Below are 19,303 nucleotides of genomic sequence, written 5' to 3'. Positions count from 1 at the left end.
TGCCCCTTGCCCCCACTGAGCACTCTGAGTGCCCCAGCAAAGCACAGCCCTCTGCCTCCTCGGGCACCTTCTGGATGCGATCAGCCGTGGGAAAGAGCCAGGGCTCTGGCTAGCTCGGCACTCCCCATGCAGTCTGCAGGACCAGGCTCTCCCTGCAGACGGCAGCTGAAGAAAAGAAGCAACCATTAATGAGCACCCAAGTGGATGGGTCCCAGACTTGTGCCCTATTGCCTTTGGCACTTCTGATTGAAGCTTCTTCCTGCAGTTAGGTCATTGCAAGGGCTCCTTCCAACAGGGCTTCATTGATGTCTAATAAGATGTCAAAACTCCTACTGCAGCTTTTCTTAGCCAAGAAAGCATAGTTGATAGAGTCTGTCTCTTCTATCCAGCTGCTGAGTTTCATCAGGAAACAACCTCCTATCAAATTTGATTAACCAGAGGGACCACCAGATGTAATCATTAGCAAGACACAGACGGCTAGCATGGTCACATACCCCATCCCTACAGAAAGACAATCCAAAAAGAAGGGGGAAAGCTGAACTGAAGGAAACTGAAAAGAACTGAACTATCATCAGAATCACCTCCCCGCTGGTAGAGGGGCAAAACCCATCCTCAAGTTTAGAGCTCTACTCTTAACCTAACCTTACTTTTGACTGCGTGAAACAACTCATTCACCAGGAGGTCAGGGGCTGGGGATGTGATACAATGTGATGTGATTAGCGTTAGAGAGCCGCTTTCAAGGACTCCCAGCACTTCACAAAGGTAACAAAGCAGTGCATTAAAAGGGATACATCCAAGATGAGGAGCCTCTCATTCACAGTGAGACTTTTCAGCAAGCTAAATTTCCACTGAGCTCTTTACAATGCATTTGCCTCTTGCCTTTTCTCTGAGTACAGGTAGGAACTCAGCAAGGGACTACAAAACCAGCAGTGGCCAGGACTCCTCTGGATCACACTGCCTTCTTTATCCTTCTCACTAGCCAGTGAATTCAGTCTGTGTACAGGACACATGGACTAGCTCCAGTGAACAGTAAATTTTACCTAAGCCCTTCATCTGATACTTGCAAGGTTTGTTTTCATCCTATTCCACATCTGCAAGGGACCAGACAGGTTGCTGCGAGTAACAGTCCTGAGAATACAAAGTTTACTTACAGCTCATCCCAGCAAAATCTGCTGCTGCAAAATCGAGGAAGATTTTAAGAGCACTTTAATAACTTTATAGATGTCTTGCATTAAAAAAAAAAAAAAAGACGACATGGGAACTTACTGCTTTCCCTCCAAGTGACTTAAATTTCACGGCATTTAACGCTACTCTGTAAGAAGTGGATGGTTAGGAGGAGGGGAGACAGCAGTAGAGGCAGCTTCCCAAGCACTCACCACCAGACTTGCTCCCAGTTTAAGCCAGTGACGAGGGCTGAACACACCTGGCCACTAACACCAGGACCCATCATTGCTGGCACTACAGCCCACAGACTGGAGTCCCCAGGACTATCACTGAACATAAAATACTTCTGCCCTTGGAGGGTGTTCCCAGGCAAATATCACGGTGAAGCATGGGCTGGCAGCAGGGAGTGCTTGCACTGCAGCTGGTACGGAGCGCTGCCAGAGATCGTGGCCCCGCAGCACTTGGCTTTGGACAGACCCGAAGGAAAAGGGAAAGCTGCGCTACTCCGCACACCACCCTGCTGGTGGGAGAAGCCCAGATTTATACCACGATGTGGCTTTCAAGGGGACAGAAATTCACAGAAAGGGGTGGGAGTGTGCAGGGCAATCTTCAGCCCTCCCCTTGGGAAATGTACCTTTTCTATTTAATTTCCTGTAGAAATAAAATTATATCTTGCTCCTTAATGCCAAAGGTTGCGTATCTCAGCTGTAAGTTAATCTTGCAAACCAAAGAGCATCCCTCTGCCAACTGCTATGAGTTTGTGATTCACATCAGACCCTCAGTTTCCTCTTCCTTCTTCTCGTTGCTGACTACATCTGCAGCTCCGTTGCTGCCTTCTCCTCCAGCCCACAGCTCACCAGGGCACGAGCCCAGGTAACAGAGCCACCCTGGCCTCTGCGGCGAGGAAGGCAGAGCCCAGCTGCTCAGTTTCTAAAGCACATCAGGCACAGAGAGGAGGAAGTGGGACCAGAGAAAAAAGGAAGCATTTGATTTCCTCGTTTGGCTCAAGGATATTACAATTTCTAGCACGTTAGATCCTGCCTAAGCCTCATCAGGCCTCCTGCCTGCAGCTCCTCTTGCCGTGTGGAGGGAAGTCTCTATCATCTGAAGAGACTCCCCTTTGATGATGAGAGGAAGTGAGATGCTGCGGCTGACGGACCGGCACTTCAGAAAGCTGCTCCACAGGCCAAACGTGAGCAAGGGCTTACAGGCCCCTCCTGGCAACTCTGAAGTACTAAAGTGAGGACCACCGTGCATGGAGAGGCTGCATCAGGCATGCACTGTTGGAGTCCTGTGGGGACCATAGGTATGCCCAGCAGCAGGTCAGTGGTTCCAGCTGGCCAGCGGGAAGTCCGGACTTTGCCTATTTTGTTTTTCCTTTTCTTATGCAAACATTTGACGCTGGCAGGAGTGGCCCACCCAAGCTCTCTGCAGATGTGGTCTCCCCTCCCGAGTACTTGGCACACCTTACAGCCTGCTGCCAGGGAATGTCCCTGGGAAGCAGGAAAGGCAGGACCTGAAAGCTTTTGTGAACTCCCACATCCCTGCTTATTGCTTTTGCCGGTGAGGAGAAGGGCTCCTCCTCTCCAGGCATTCCTGACCAAGGCCCAGGGGACCGGCAGTTCTGTTCATGGTTGTACAGGATTTGTGCAGGTGCACTTCTTGAGCCTGACAGCTGGGAAGGGAAACAGCGATACCCACCATCCAGCCTTGCTCTTACAGCAGCAGCACCGCTTCCAACATCTCCCTGTGGCCCTAGGGCATGCACAAGCTTTTTGACCTCAGTGCCCTGGTCTTCCTTCCTAAGCACTGGCTGTTATTTCCTTGCCTCTGACAATCAGAGCATACAGAGTAGCTCCTGAGAAGCCTACACACCCCTGTACTTCTCAGTGGTTGCCTTTTTGGGTTAAGGCTTCTGTGGAATCGCACAAAGCCTTCCACATTAGGACTTCAGAGAAATTCACAAACCAGCTACTTATTCCTCACCACAGAGAAACTGAGTCACATAATCTTATTCTGTTCACCACTGCATTACACTTAGGCTGGCCTAAGTCCACTGACTTTGAGGGTCATTTTGTGCTTCTGCCAGAAGAAATTACAATCAGTCCCCAGAGGAAGAATGTGACTCCTTACAGTGATAGTATGAGCATGACAGGATAGGACCCAGGAGTCCCATCATGCAGCCTTGTACTTAAACCAAAACAGCTATGACTTTCCCTCCTGGGTTCTAAATAACAACATCCCTCAAAACAGCATTTCCTCACCGATGAGCAGCCAGCCTATATGCTCCCCTTATTTGCCTCCAGGGAACCTTCCGAAAGCCCGAAGTGCCTCAAGTTAGTGGTTTAAGGACTGCGCTTAGAGCCCTGTTTGTCCTAAGGGGAAATAAGGGCTCATGCTCCTACATGAAGCTGGATTATGCCTTTTATTCACTCTGTTATAGTCAGAGCATGTTGTGCTTCAAGCCTAACTCAGATAAGGTCCCTACTGAGCACAAAGAATGGGATGCATGAAAGGCACCCGTCGCACTGCTTCCCTGGATCTGGGACGGACTTGGGTTGCACAGCACATCCTAAGTAATGAGTTATCCAGAAATACCACAGTAAAATAAACCAGACTGATTAAATTAAAAGGGTGTTATTTCAATGCAAGCAATTTAGTTCCCAAGGTTTTGATCGAGTTAAATGAAGAATCATATTAATACCAGGGAGGTGGTAATTTTCAATGGGAGGCACCTGCATGTTTTGGCACATAACTGGGGAGAAGGGCAGCGGTGTACAGCAGTGTGCTGATGCGTATGTGTGCTCCATGCCTGGCAGCAGCATTAGGACAGAGCTGTGAGTATGCTGTGCAGCAGGTGAGAAAACCTAATTATCTTTTCTTCCTTTTTTTTTTCTTTTTTTTTTTTTGCTTAACGTTAGACAATGAAAAATCCCGGCACTAGAAGTAAGGTAGGAGACCATTTGCATTATTTTAATTGCATAATTTAGGGTCAGGTCTTCTGCTGAGGTGAATCTGAGCATGCCTACTGAAAGCAATTTACTGACCTACATCAGCTGAGGATGTGGTCTCCTCAGGGAACATAAAGCCAAAAGAAAAGGCAAAGACACTCTTATTCCTTCTGTCCCTGTGCAGCCATCTGCCACAACACTGCCACAGCTGGTGGTGGAAAGTTTGCCCGGGGCTAGCTGGAAAGGATGCTGCCTTTCCTATGTATCTGGCCCCACGGTCAGGTATTGCTAAGGTCCTACCAGTGTCCCCAAAGCTATCACTGGATCCACATGTCTTTTCAGAGCCTCTCTTCTAGGCTTGCTTGTATGGTAAACTCTAGTGCTAATGCATCTGGCTATAGGATAATAAAAGCGAAATAGAATAGATGTGGCTACTACACACCAGCTACCTACATACACACTGACCTTAAAAAGCCCAGGACAAGCTTTACTCTCTCTAACCCGTACAATGCAGAGCCTGTTCCTGCCATGTTAGGATAGTTATGCAGAGATGAATATGGTCTTGCTGAGGTGAATGCTCCAGCATCCAGATGCACAATTACCAGCAGATGTATGGCTGCAGAGAACAAGAGGGTAAGCAGCGTATTGACTATTAATCAAGTCCTGCTTTTAGGCCACAAACTGCACGTGGGTTTGGGAAAGACATATTTGAAAAAGCTTAACTTGCCTAAAATAATCTCCAGAAACAAGCCTAAGCCTTTTTTTTTTTCCTTTCATTTCAAAAGCCCATCTGCGCAAGCAAAACACTCTTCAGATTGTCAAACAGAAGGCAGGCGAGTCTCTCCCCCATCTCCTTTCCTCCTTTCACAAACACCGCAAACACCTCCACAGGGCAACAGGGTGGAAAACCTGCCCTGCAGGTCTGCACTGCTTCAGGCTGCTCTGACCGAGTGCCCGCCTTCTGCCAACAGAAGGGACCTTCCCACCACAACCAGGCGAGGCAAACACCCTGGGATACAACAGGGAGGCAGCTCTCACACACAGCCTGCGGGACCTTCTCCAGCAGGCACCAACCATGCAGAAAGAGATAGAACAGAAGGCACGGGGAGCGGAGGGGCAGCCGAACCCAGCCTGGCAAAGACTTACATTCAGCTTTGGCACAGATGAGGCAGGCGGTGGTGCAGTTAAAGAAATTCAGGATTCCTGCCACAGCCACACTGATATCAGTGTTGCTGGGGTGGAGGTTGAGGGTGGTGAACCGCTGGAGCTGCAGCTTCAGGAACTCCTCCGGCGCCACTTTGAAGTGAGGAACCTAAGTGGGGAGGAGGGGAAAGAAAATATAATTAAAGAAGAAAAAGAAATAAACACAAGTAAATCTACCATAAAGGACCTTTGGCGTGAAAGGCACAGCAGGCAGAAAGTGAAATATCCCAATAAAACTGTAGAAGCATCACCCGAGTGAAGAGAGGAGGGTGGGATTTGTGCAATAGCAGAGGAAAATAATTATCACAGCAACAAGAAGCCACGGGAAGGAGTGGATCAGGAAAAGTCTTGCTGAGCCACTCAGAGAAAGGCAACGGGGGCTGTGATTACAGCACAGGAAACCATTCCGGATGAGTTCAACCTAATTAGCTTGGACACTAATTGTAGCCAGGCCCACACTTCATTCCTGGGTTGCTGCCTGGGTAAATACAGAAGATGCTGTGCAGGCAGGCAAGGAGTTACACAGCCCATGCTGGAGAACCCCAGACTTTCGGTGTGCGCTAGACGGATGAAGTGCTGCAAATCCACCTCTGCCTGCAGTACCAACGTGTCGTCAGGCAATTAGGAGAGATGAAGGGAAGAACAAGATGACCCTGTGCTGGCAAGGCTCAGGAGAGAGAGGAACAGATGCTGCAGCCAGCAGCTTTGGGCTTTTTTGATCAGCAGAGAGGCAACAGGTGGCCATACGGCAGGCAAGCTCCAACGGGACTGTAACCAGGAGTCCTAATAGCGCTGCGTTTGTCATTAATACATTAGAGCAGGAGGCAGGAGTGGGATGCGGTTTCCCAGGGAATTTGGGGAAAGGGCAGGGAAGCTGCATGGGGTGGGGGGGTGGCAGCCTGAGGGCTCCCTCCAAGGCAGCTCTGCTGCGTACCTGGCAGTTTCATCTAAAGGCAATGGGTGGGCAAACAGATCAAGCTCAGACACCGGGGTTCAGCCAAATACGGGGAAGGAATATTGTTTTCCTTTTGCTGAGTGAATTATTTGGAAGAAATAGAAGACAGAGAAAGGGAAACATCTGCTTTGGCTTCGTTAGAGGAGTGTCAGGTCCTCTTTTCCTCCATTATTAGTCCTTCCAGAAGCTTTCATCCCATGCCTCCCATCTCTCTCCTCTTGGGAAAGGCTATTAGTAGGTTGTGATGGCCGCTTTATTGACAGCGTAAGCTGTTTGTCTAGCAATAGTAAAGTTAAAGAGCAATAAGCTGCTATCTGCCTTGATTTCACTCCGCAGCCCTCACCTTGGGCTCTGTTAACAGGGAAAGGCAAATTTATTTAACCAGAGCAGACAGGGCACCTCCAGTACAAGCGTGCGGATCACTCTTGGGAGCCAGATAAAACCTGAGAGTTGCAGCAACAACGGCTAACAGAAAGGAGAGAGATGGAGACAGGGGTGAAGGCAGCCACCACCACAGCAGCTGCTACAAGTGCCCAGGACTGATCACGGCCCTGGTTCAGAGCTCACCTTCAGTCCCAGAGCCCTCCTCTCCTTTCTAAGACCTCTGCGCCAGTGCAACACCCCTCCCCAGACTGAAGGGAAGGAAATCTTTAAGCCAAAGGCACCAGAGGGGTAACGCAGGAGACCCGGGTTCATCTCCCAGTTTTATCACAGGTGAACATCAGGCCAGTCACTCCACCATCTGGTGCCTTGGTGGTAAAATGGGGACACTCTCCTCTGCCTGATGGATGGCTCTGGCTGGGTTGCTCTATCACTTTTAACACATCGGCACCAACCGATGCTACTGTGATATAAATCACAGGGAGTTACTGCAGATTTACAGCACTAGGAGGGCACCTGAGATCAAGCTTGAGAATCAAATACCTTAGAAGTACACTAGCACTAACCTTTCATTTCTGAAAAAAAAAAACCCAAAACAACGAAGAGACTTAGATCAGAGACTCGGACTGAATATGAATTTCAGGGGAAAAACACTTGCAATCTGTTACTGCAGAGTTGCCTTTGCCTGGGATAGAGCACATGTCTGGGACATTTAACTGGAACAAGCACTACAAAATGCTCTCAAGAGACCCATCCTGCTGTAGCCCCAAGCACTGGGTCTAAAAGATCTCTTCCATCTCTTCAACATGTCTAATACTCAGGGAACAAAGAACTGCAGTCATTTGTGAATGCAAGTTATTTACAGTGCTCGTTCCAGGCAGCCCCCTCCTTGGAGGCTGGGCTCCAGAGAGAGACCACTAAATGGCTGAGAGATGTTATCTGGCTTTAAAGGGATGAACTAGAGAAGAGAACTCAATTTCTTTTCCCGAGAGCAGAGCCAGATCAGTGTAAGATGGTTCAAGGCTTATAAAATATTGAATCAGGTACACAGTCTGGACACAGACGAAAAGGGTTTGCCTTGATGGAACAGCAGCACACAGAAAGGGGTGCAGCTCTCCGAGTATGTGTGCAAAGTAATGTCACACCCAGGAACTTTGGCTGGGATGCGCATCTGTCAGGGCAAGCTGAGGTTTTTGTACCCCTCAGTCAGCGGGGACATGGTTTGCATTGATGTTGCATGTGAGGGAAGCTGAAGTAAAAGGTGATACAGGTGAAAATAAGGACAAGGGAGGAAGAAGAGAGTGAGGAAATGGAAAAGGAAAAAGCTGCAAGAACATATGCATTAGGAGAAGGGGCAACAAACCAAGCTGTCAATTCTGCTCATTAGAAGCCATGGCAGAGCATGGGAAGGACGACAGAGCAGGTAAGATGACTACAGCAAATCATTTTTGCCAAGGATGTCCTGGAGTACTATAGGAGGTACCTCACTCCCCCGTCTAATGACTGTAACATCCCTGCTCTGACTTGCAGCTGCAACATGAGGACAGAGCACCCTGGGGATGCCAAGGCACATGGACACCAGCTGGAGAGGGTTTGGGGAGCGCAGGTAGAAAGGAAAGGTGTGCATACACAGAAATGATGACTGAGGAACAGAGAACCAGACTTAAGAAACGCAAGAGGCAGAGCCAGGTGAGGGGAAGGCAGCGTAAGGCAGAGCGGGAACCTGCAGCTGTAGCAAGCTCTGCAGCTGTAGCTGGGACTTGGCATAGACATGAGAGTCTCAAACAAAACCATTCAAGGCTGCAGAAAGCCATTCTGCACGGGATCTGCACAGAAGGCACTGCTGCTCACTATAGTGGTAAATTAAAAACCCTAATCCGTACTTACTAAATCACCAGCAAAACACTGTGTTCCCAGGGAGCCCAGGCAGCAGCCAGCAGGAAGCACTGCTGCGATCAGAGCCCACCAAGAGCATCTTTGGTTTGAAGGACAGTGTGCAGAAGGCGGGGGCTGGGAAATGGGTCGGGATCTCTGTGGTCCCCCTTAACCACTGAAGACAACCCTACTCTCACCCCAGGCCTGCTGTGAAGCACAGGGAGGAAGGAGCCAGGGCTCCTGTGTTACTCTCCCAGCCCTGGGCAGCCACCGGGCACCAAGGTGTTGGGGCCAAGTCAGTTGGCGCAAAGGCATCAACTTACTCCAACACAGGATATTTCCCCACTTACCTCTTTCTCCCCACAGATATTGCTGATAATAGAGCTTGAGGCTGGGCTTGAGGACGGTCCCAGGACGCCTACCACTCCTTTTGGGAGTATCTGGCACACTGCGGGCACCAGAGAGAGGAAATGTGCATTAGACTTCATCCTCAATTTCCAGCTGACAGTCGTGTTTACGCACCTTCCTAAGGACATGGCATCATCTCCTTCACACAACATACTCCCTGCCATTTATGTCCCCCCCCAAAATCCCTCTATTCCCTCCGAAGCACTGTCACCCTTCCTGTGACACCCTCCTCTCTGTCTTTCCCCAGCCTTTCTAAATCTCACCCGAACTCTCTCCAAAACTCCAGTATCCTCATCTCTGACTCAGAACTGGGGTCTCTCTTTTGTAAAGCCCCTTTTTGGCCCCACCTACTATTCTCCAACATAAAACATTAACTAAAGTTTATGGAAGATCCTAAACACAGTAGTTACATAGCTTCAAAACAGCATCATCTAGCAGCAAAGAAACTTGTATGAATTCTCCCCTCATCCTCTGCAGAGGTCAGTGGTAATAATTATTGTATTGCTGTTTTTCATTTGGGTTTTTTTTTTTCTTGCAATACTTAATCTTCTGGGTCCATACCACCAAGGTAAGCAGAACAATAAAAAGACCCTGACAAAATGAAGTTAAATCTCTTTCCTCAAACTTCCCAGGTTAAACTGTAACCTTTTGTCCTTTTAATTCACAGTACAAATTTAGCCAAATGGCACTCCAAGGACTACCCCAGCTGGCGCCACCTCCCTGCTGCCATCCCAGTCAGCCACATCACTCAGAAATGCTCCTCCAGAGCAGCTTGTGCAGGCAAAGCCCCGTGAACAGAAGGCGAGATCCCCTCATGCCTGAATCCCCAGACTCCGAAAGGCTCATCTGAACGTGCGCTGGCCACCGCTCATTCTGAAATACGAGACCTGCCTCAGCATCACCACGCACTCAGCCCCTTTCTCCCAGACAGGCAAAGCCACGTTTGCTCAGCTGGTGTCAAGTGACCGTGTTCTGAAGAAAGAGGGTACCACTGGGGAGAAAGGAGGCACCGCAACCTATCAGTTCTGGCAAGAGCAAGCTCACGACATACTCATATGTAAAAACTAAACCACCTGTATCACAAAACGGAGGTTTTAAAGATAGTGTCTCTACAATATCACATGGCTGGTCTGTTTCAGAGCACCACCCTCACTGCAGGGCCCTGGCTTACACCTCAGGCAAGACTTTGTGATGGTTGGAAAAAGTTATCTAGCTTTAGCGGCTGGAAAAAAGGAGCTAGAAAATTTCAAGCCAGAACATATTTTTTGTGGTGAAGGGAATTCATCATCAAAACTGTTGTACTACATATCAGAGCAGGTTTTCTACCAACTTCAAGTCTTTAAATAAAGATTGGATGTGAAATGAGAGCCTATACTGCACTTGGGGTTTTATAGAACAGCAAGCTATGGGGCTGAGTGTAGCATTGAGCAAGTGAATGTCTGCAGTCTGTTTTCTGCAGAAGATCATCCAATCAAGGTGGTTGTCTCTGGCCTTAGTCTTCATAACTCCCCATGACTGGAATATGAGGCCAAAAGCTGAGGACTTTGTCGCTTGGGGTAACTGGTTTTAGTTCTCTCCAAGTGCTACTTGAAGGAAAAACTCCACATACTACTAGGTCCCTGTACATACTGAGTGCTCTGACTTCTTACAGAAAGTGCCAATGATATGCAAACAACTTCTCTTGGGTTTTCCTTCCTTCCATGCTCTCTCACCCTCCACCATCTCAATCTGCTACAGAACGAGTGATATTTTTCTGCGGCATCTTCAAAGGAATCCAGCACTACTTTTCCTCTGTGCTTAAAAAATTTACAGGCACTTACACATCTTCAGAAGATCCTTTTAAATAAGAGCACTAGCAATTTGAAAACCCTGCATGCTATCTCAGCAGCACTCTCAGTCCCTCTCAGCCACACCAGACCCTTTGGGTGCTCTGCAGTTCAGCCTCTGGGAGGAGGGAGCTTCTCCAAGTCTTCTTTATCCATAGGTCATTAGGGCAAAAGTCCTGGGGGGATTTTTGTTGTGCATGCAGGGGAAAGTTTTGTGAGCAGTTTTCTTCTCATCTCTGGTATAGAGAACAAAAAGTGGGTTAAGTAGTCATAGCAACAGAGTTGCAACAACTGTCAGAAGACCACCTGGCTTATCACTCCAAGGGCGAAACATCCAGTAAAATTAAGGAAAATGAATGGAAACAAAGTGGAGGTGCCTGAGGCAAAGGTTTTGACCAAGTTCGGAAAGCTGCTTCTCTTGTAATCCAAACACATTTCCTATTGCAGAACATTACCTGATGCTTTTAGTCGCCACAGGGAAAAAAGGCTCAACCCTGCTACCATCCTAGGCACTGCGGACTCAGAGAAGCACTTGTAGAGATGTAGAAATGTTGGCCCTGTACCAGAAATTCATCCCCGATAACTACATGGACTAAACCACAGATACTGCTGTTATATATATATATATATCTATCTATAAAACCACAGATACTGCCCCTGCCACTCAAGTCTTTTCATGCCTCAACACATGGGTGCCATGTAAGCTACGTGAGAGACACATTTTTGTTTGCTGCACTCAGATACCTCTGCCCCAGATCATACCCAATTTTTACATTTTTTAGATTTCAGCATCTCAGGAAATACCAGACATTGAAGTGACATCATGTGCCCATAAAAATTCGAAAGCTCTTTATCATGAGATGGGACATGGGTACTATTGATCCTACATCTTTGACCTGAAGGCCTGAGAAGTCCCAAACCTCCTACTCCAGCCATTTTGATGGACTGCCTACACTCAGCTCTTCTACGTTAACATCCCTGAGGGCAGTATGGCAGAAAACACAGGCTTAGCAAATCGATTTCTTAAAAACAGACTCTTAAAACACTTAAGTCTTTGAAAAGGAAACATTGCAGGATACACCCTTCGCTGCTGGGAGCTGCCCTGCTTCGGCAGGACAGGATCTCTCCTGCCGTCGCTCAGGGGCAGCTCCTTGGAGGTGATGATTGTTTGTGGTGATGACTGGAGGTGAGCTGATGATTGCTGCCTTTCTGCTTGCGCAGCTCAGGTGTCCCATTACGGCACCTCTGCACAGTTACAGGCTTTGCCTAGAAGCTGGGAGTGGGGTCAGAGTCTCCTGTCTCCCTCCCAGCACAGGCTACAGTCTGGAGCTACGAGGTGGCCCTCACACAAGCTCAGGCGTGCATTCGATGTGCGCTGCAAATGATGACCATCCTTTCACACTAGCAGGTCTGCCCTGCCATGTAAGTGAGAAAGGGCTGTGTTCAACGGTTTCCACAAGTATATTTAGGAATTAAGCGCAGGTCTGGACACTCAGGAAACAGCAAGATATGTTTTAAAGAAAGATGGAAATATGTGCTTACTTTTGAACGTGAAGAAGCACAACAACAAATTAGTAGCGCTCTCATTATATACGTATGTACATCCACTCAGTCATGGTCAGAGAGTGCCTTTCACCTCCTGGGACCTCAGGGCACTTGGCAAGCATTTCCATGTACTCTCCCCGTTCAAAGCAGGGCTGAAAGCGGTTCTGCGAGAGCATCCACCCACAGGGCAGAACACAGCATCTCTTTCACTGCATACAGATACCTGATAAAGGTTTTCAAACAGCATGCAAAGGAGATTCCCGCCTCTAACAGAAAACAAATGAGCAGGGAAGGTATGCAATTACCTCAACATTTCCATGATTGCAAAACATATCAGTGGATCTTGAATGGCAGGGACTGGTCAGGATGGGATTCTCGTACAAAAACCACCAAATGTGTAAACAGAAAGTGTTACAGAGAGCGCATCCTGCACCGTGGCTCCAAGACTGCTTCCTGCAGCATCTTTTATGCTTCTTAACAGGAACCCAAAACCAGAGCAGGCTTAAATGTGAAATCCAACAGGAACACAAAAATGGCGGGACAGTTAATCGCACATTTGAGCCAATGTCACTGATTGGGCACGTCAGGCACTTTGAAATCTTGGTGTGAGTAAATAAAAATTAAATATCCTCCAGTTGCTCGCTCACTCTGACTGCTGACCTTCCCTGAGATGTTTAGATTAACAACAGAAAGATGCTTAGAAGACTGATGAGACGGTAGGAGACAGGGTGACAAGTAGAAAATCTGTCCCTCCCTGGACATCAAAAGGAATAAGGTGTTTTAGATAAAGACATGATTTAACAAGTCATGTTGGATCTCCATAAAAGGAGCTGAAACATCAAACAGAGAAAACAGGCTTTGTTTATAACGGCAAAAAAAGCTTTATCCATACCCTTTCACTGCAAACTCATTTCAAAACACAGGACTTTACAGGTGTTGCATACACGAACAGTCAATGCTTGTCTTCATTCATATATAAAACTGCGATAGCAAATCACGGATGAATGTGATTAAGACTGATATTTTACCTGCTACGGCAATTGTGATTTTGTGGCCCTCTAACACTAAGATGCCTGAGTCAGTCAAGAGGAAAAAAGAAAGAAAAACAGCGCAACACCAAAATAAAAAGTAACTCTCTATAAGTCTTTCTTTTCTTGAAGCACTGATTGTGCATGGAATACCACTGATGGGGTGTAATCACAGCATTCCTAGATCAGTAGGCTAAGCGTGCTAGCTGTGATATTTGAGGGTGATTCAAAGGGTGTTAGATTTGAGAACAGTATTAAACAGATGTATAACAGCTTTGCAGTCATAGGTTAAAACATCTAAACTGCTTTTATTATTATTATGTGTGATAACAAATATCAGTGTCATATTAAAGCTGAGAAGTCAGACATCTGAAAGCCATGAAAGCCTTGAAATTTACGTTAAAGGATCCGATTCTCCTCTGCTACCAGTATAAATCGAGAATAACTTCAGTGACATTAATAGCAGAGACATGCAGAATCCAGATTTTTCCTTTTGTAAGAAATGCTTCAAGACATTTTCCCTCTGAAGGGAAGGCAAATAACATATTGCAAAATTATGTGAATACTCACTTCACCAAAACCAAATTGGTTTGCTCCGATTTCTACTTTTTACATTCTATAAATCAAAGGAAAGAAAACAAAGAAAATTACCCTGAGGTGAAAACTTGAAACTGAAGATTGCCTCTTCCTCGCTTATCCCATTTCCATGTTTTCCCCAAACACCTTATTTGCTGAAATCAACAATTCCTTGCATAATACTTCATTCTCAGCAAATTAGTATTCTTCTGCTTGAAAAATGTTTCAACAAAAGAAATTCTGAGCAGTGTTACAGGGGTGCAAGTGAGAGAGAAACCCCATTCACAATCTACCACAGCTCTGGTCACTTGGCAATCGACCCTGTTTCCCAAGCACAGTTAGACAACAGGAACGCTACATGCAGATTTACAAGAAAGGAAAAAGAATGGAACTAAAAATGCTACTGGTTCTTTCAAAGACACAGAAGGCTCAGGCAAGCAAGCAATTTTCTCATTTCCTAGGAGGCTTGCTGGGAGATTTGGGATACTTTCAGGGGCAAACCGGGAATGCACTTGGAAAGCCAGGCAGTCCCCATCGCTTCTGCATAACCCAGCCGGTGGGACTGCATTTGCCCTACTGCTGTGCCAAATAAGGGTAAAGCAGGATGGGCACAATCCTGAAGGGATGGGAAAGACCAAGAAAAAGTTAAAAGATGTGAGGGATCCAAAAAGGTGGAGAAGTGCTGTTTTAAACAGTCCCTGTGATGCTGCATCTGATGATCTTAATCTAGACTGCCTCATGGGTAACAGGCTCTATAAATAGAAATACAGGTACTTGCTGAAATGCACTTTATTAACTGAACACTTCTATAAATAATGCAAACGCTAATTCAGGAAATGAAGCAGAGATCCACTGATCTCACAGGCCTATTGAACCTGTTCTGCCAGTTTCCCAGAGTCCTGCTCCTGAGCAGCGCTGGGAACGCAGCTCCACAGGGCCTCCCCGGCACAGGGATGCTCAGTGCTGCACAGAACAAACACCAAAGCTGTGTGAGAAACCAGCCTGCTCTAGACCACAACAAACTACCACACTTTTTGGGGATATCCTGCAGGTTACACAGGCTTAGAAGAGAGAATCACTGGGAAATGAGTCTAAAATCATTTATCCAGCTTTTTTAAGCCAACTTGTAATAAAAAATGATAGTTTTCTCTTGAACTCCAAAGGTCATCCTAAAAATTATTCTAAACGGTAGCTATCCTATTCCAAAGGATTTTCTCTCTTATAGGAATAAGCTATTATAGAACTTTTTGGTTTCTTTAACTCATGCTGCTGAAAGGTCTGTGGGACACTGACCATCAATTTCTTTTTTATTCATCAGCATGGAGTTGACATGGTGGGCATCTAGAGGAACAACCATAGTAGAGACTTGTTTTCATTAAGGGACTTTAAAGCGACACGGGAATTATACTGGTCTTTCAAAATGAGCTCATTTAAATCCACATGATTTTAAACAACATCTGAAAGCTTCACTTTGTGTAAACAAATCCACTGCCAATCTAAAGCACTGGAAGAGCTGTCATGTTTGCTTACACGCAGCATTCCATGGGGTTTTAAAACTAATTTAATTGTACTGAACTGGCCCAGAGTCTCTTATTTGCACACCATTAAGTACTTTATAAAGGAGCATCACATCCTGTATCATTACCTCTGTTTATTGACACACAGATTAAAGAAAATAATTTGTCCCAAGCTGCTGATCTGAATGGTGGCAGAGCTTGTTGGGGGCCCACATCTTCTTAGTCCGTGCCAGGGCTCACCTCACAACACCACACTAAACCCTCAAATGTAAACTGCTCTCAGCACTCATTCTCCAAGCCTAACCTCCCCTAACTTGCCGCTGCGCCTCTGCAGTGGACACAGCCAGGCAGGGCCAGCCCTTACAAACACATGGCTGGTGCTGAACACGAGTGCTGTTAAAGGTCCCACACACCTCCTGAGGGGATGCTGCGCCCGTGTCCAGACTGTACCGAACCCCCGCACCAAACCCGACTGCGCTCGGGCAGCCATGGCAGGCCTGGGGCTTTGTAAAGACCCACTTCCATGCTAGCACGTGTTGATCTTTCAAGTGCTGATAGAGAAGCAGAGAGGTGCTTTTTACTCCTTGACTACGACACAATTACCCTCTGCAGCAAGAACAGCGCGCCGGGCACCTGAGAGCTGGCAGAGGAAACTGGGGCAGGACCAGCTACATGGAGGGTACTTACTGGTTTCTGCTGTCTCATACTCGCTGTCTCGCAGCAGCTCAAAAATGTCCACCTCCACTTTGGCTTTCCCCGCCCGCTCGGGCGCGCGGTTGATGCGGTTCTTGGCCAGGGTGATGGAGAGCCTCTCCCCTCTGCTGCACTCCATGGGGTCATCCAGGATGGCAGCTGCGGGAGCAAAGGTGTTGGCAGCGGTTAGGCTCGGCAGGGACCCGGCCCAGCTCCGCGCACCACCCCGTCCCCAGCACCCCTCCGGGATCTCCGCTGCCACACAAGCGGCCGCCACGCTGGCACTTCTGCTCCCGCCACCGCTATTGTTAGCGCATCCTCCCTCCCACGCGCGGCCTTTCCCACCACTTCGCCCACCTCCCAGGTCTTGCCAGACGCGCGGGCGGTGAAATCTCTGCAGCAGCGGCTGCGTTACCTGCCGGCGCGCTGTAGCACGACACGGCTGCCTACGCTGCTGGCGTCCTGGCAGCGCCCAGCACCCGCTGCAGCACAGGCATCCGCCTGCTCACCCTGCGCTCTCCTAGAGAGGGACGTCCAGCTGTGCAGCCCCAAGCAGCCCAGATCCAGATGCTGCCTCACATCCCAACAGAGGAAGCATGTCCCCAGATAGCCTTGGTTCTTTCGTTTGAGAAAGCGTTGGTACGGTGCTGATAGCTGGAATATTTTAGGAAGCATGTGGGCAGCCGTGGGTGGGAAGGGACAAATATTTTTCAAACAGAAAGCACTTGACTCTTGAACTCAGCTCCTGGGCCTGCCCACTCAAATCTGTGTTAGGCAGAGGGAGATAGTGTGGGGTATTATTTTTATTTTCCTGACGGAAGGCAAAAATAAATTGGAGTTGAGCATTAATCACAGCGTTTCATTACGAGCTGGCACAACTTCTGCACCCCAGTGGGTTTATACTTGCTAATAGGAGGTCTCCTCCCAGAATGCAGCTATGCAGTTGTACCTGGGGAAGAGCAGCGCTGGTTTTGTTTTGTATATTAGAAAGGCACCAATGCTTATCTTCCCTTCCCAAAAATCACTCCACAGGGAGTGGTGCCATTCAGAACTGCTCGGGGGTAGATGGAGTCACAGCTCAGTGCTGAATCAGGTCCCACACCACGTAGGTTAGCAAAGCAGGGATTAGTAGGGCCCTGCTGGTTTGTGTGTCAGGAAACCAACTACAGCAGCTAGGTTCTTTGTCGAAGCTTTGAAATGTGTCATTGTGCTGTGGCCGGTTTGGTTTTGGGGTTTGTTTTTTTTTTAGCTAGGGAAAACCAGAGTGAAAGTAAATCAGCTGGCAGCTGAAGTAAGGCACATGGGCTATGAACGGGAGGTATCCTGCCTCCCTAAGAGCTGGGAGCAGAGTCCAAGGATACACACATTTTGAAGACATCGCTAACTGGGACCACTGTTAAAGAAGGATGGTGTTGGTGTGCTGCAGGTGGGACTGAGACCACCTTCCTGAGAGGGCTGGCTTGTGCCTTGGTGGTCCTCATCGGTCCCCCAGCGCACAGGCACTATTCACCCTTCACTGCCACCAACACGCAGAGCCTCTGACTCAGCACAGCCCAATGAAGAAACCTGTCTCGGGTTCAGGCTCCTTTTACTTTGGCTTTCCTGCTGCTGAGGCTTGCTTTGAACCCACCCAATTTCAGCAACCACCTCACATCACATTTCAGGGCTCTTCTCTCAGCCTTGCTATGCTTGTCCCTGTGGGATTTCTTCTCTCCTGACAGAACTGCAGAGCATGCCTGCTTCCCCATCCTGCCCTAACCCCAGCTGTGGAAGGTAACTAGATACCAAATCCACTGGCGAAGCAAAGGTGGTCCATGCTAACCTGATTTACTTTGTATCCCAATGACACCCGCTCAAGAACTACTTCTCTTCCTACTTTTTCCCAGTTTTATGTGAGCTAAACTGAAGTACTGATAAAGTAACACACAGCAATAGTTCTTGTACGATATGCACAGATGTCTGGGCGAACATTCCCAGTCCTTCAGGCAACACCATCTCCTCGGCTCCACTAACATGCAATCACCATCGTTATCTGCGAAGCTAGGGCAGTTAATCTTAATCTCATTATGAAAGAAAAAAGGTTGTGTTTTCCTCTAAGGCCAGGAGCATGGATCACAGCTCTTTTAATACATCAATATGGCTGGCGATTGCTCTTAATTACAAAGAAGCTGGGAGACTCAAGTGCCCCAACAAGCAGCTGCTCAACACCCCACTCCTCTAGAAAGGCAGCAGCAGAGAGAGAAGAAAGTCCTGAATGGGCCCCATTTTGTCATGTGTGTAAACTTTTCACTATGGCCCTGTTTCCAGGAAAGGGTAAAGCAATGTACCGAATCTGATGAACATCACAAAACGCTTCTTATATTCCAGGTGCTGACATAGCGAAATTAAAGATCAGTGGTGGGGGAATATGTGTCAGCATTCTTAGATTCATTATTTTCTAATTTAAAGTTTCAGAATCACTAAATTGGACAATGTTTTCAAGTATATTCTTCAATTGTCAGTTTTCCAACACAATTCATTTCCACTTATGTATAGTTAAATACATTTTAAGAATAAAAGACTCGAAACAAAACATTTCAAATAATTTCCTCAGGCCATCTAGGCACAAATGTTTGCACAAAGATTTTTTGTCTTTGTTCGGGATGGGTTTTTCCATTCTTATTTTCGGAAATCTTGAAAACTTCCCTACTGCTAAGGGGGGGGGGGGGGGGAAGAGAAACAAAAAAAAACCAACAAACCCTCTTCCCTATTCAGCTCTAAGTGAATTTGAACTTTGCAGCCCACCTTGGGAGCAAATACATGAGGAAGGGAAAATGCCCACAGCAAGTGACAAGTTTTGGAAAGGAGAGGAACACAGATGGGCAGCCAGAATCCCAGGATGGAGGTGGCGGTGGCACTCCCTGAGCCCAACCGCTAATCAGACCACGTTACTGCTTCCTATCTCCCTGCAGGGCATGTGATAGAAACCAACAACATTTGTTCACTTGCACTTTGGGAGACTAGTTAGTGTTACCAAATATTAGACCAGCCCCCAGAACAGACTAAGTAATGATGCTGAAGTAATCTTTATTTATTAAAGCTAGTGGATGAAAAAGGTCATTTAATGTTTAAAAAAGGTTGGTTTTAAAACTTCATGTCTTGGGACACAGTGCCAACACTCATCTAATAGCAGCATCATTAA

The 19,303-nt window shown here is 47.4% G+C and overlaps 1 protein-coding gene across 5 annotated transcripts in view; it reads right to left on the bottom strand.

Annotated features, from left to right (window-relative positions):
* The window catches only part of GRIK4 (glutamate ionotropic receptor kainate type subunit 4), a 208,863-nt gene that overhangs the window by 62,664 nt on the left and 126,896 nt on the right, over nt 1-19,303 (bottom strand). For all 5 annotated transcript variants that reach the window (XR_012664078.1, XM_075116301.1, XM_075116302.1 and 2 more), the window contains exons 3-5: nt 16,117-16,281; nt 8,880-8,977; nt 5,262-5,427 (exon numbers count right to left, since the gene is read on the bottom strand). Coding sequence is in view for 4 of the 5 variants with exons in the window: in XM_075116301.1 (XP_074972402.1) it covers nt 5,262-5,427; nt 8,880-8,977; nt 16,117-16,281 (429 nt within the window). In the remaining variant the exon portion in view is untranslated. The remainder of the gene's footprint in view (nt 1-5,261; nt 5,428-8,879; nt 8,978-16,116; nt 16,282-19,303) is intronic.

Source organism: Phalacrocorax aristotelis, chromosome 22 (genome assembly GCF_949628215.1).
Source record: "Phalacrocorax aristotelis chromosome 22, bGulAri2.1, whole genome shotgun sequence".
Classification (NCBI taxonomy): Eukaryota; Metazoa; Chordata; class Aves; order Suliformes; family Phalacrocoracidae; genus Phalacrocorax; species Phalacrocorax aristotelis.
This window is presented reverse-complemented; position numbering and strand designations above follow the sequence as displayed.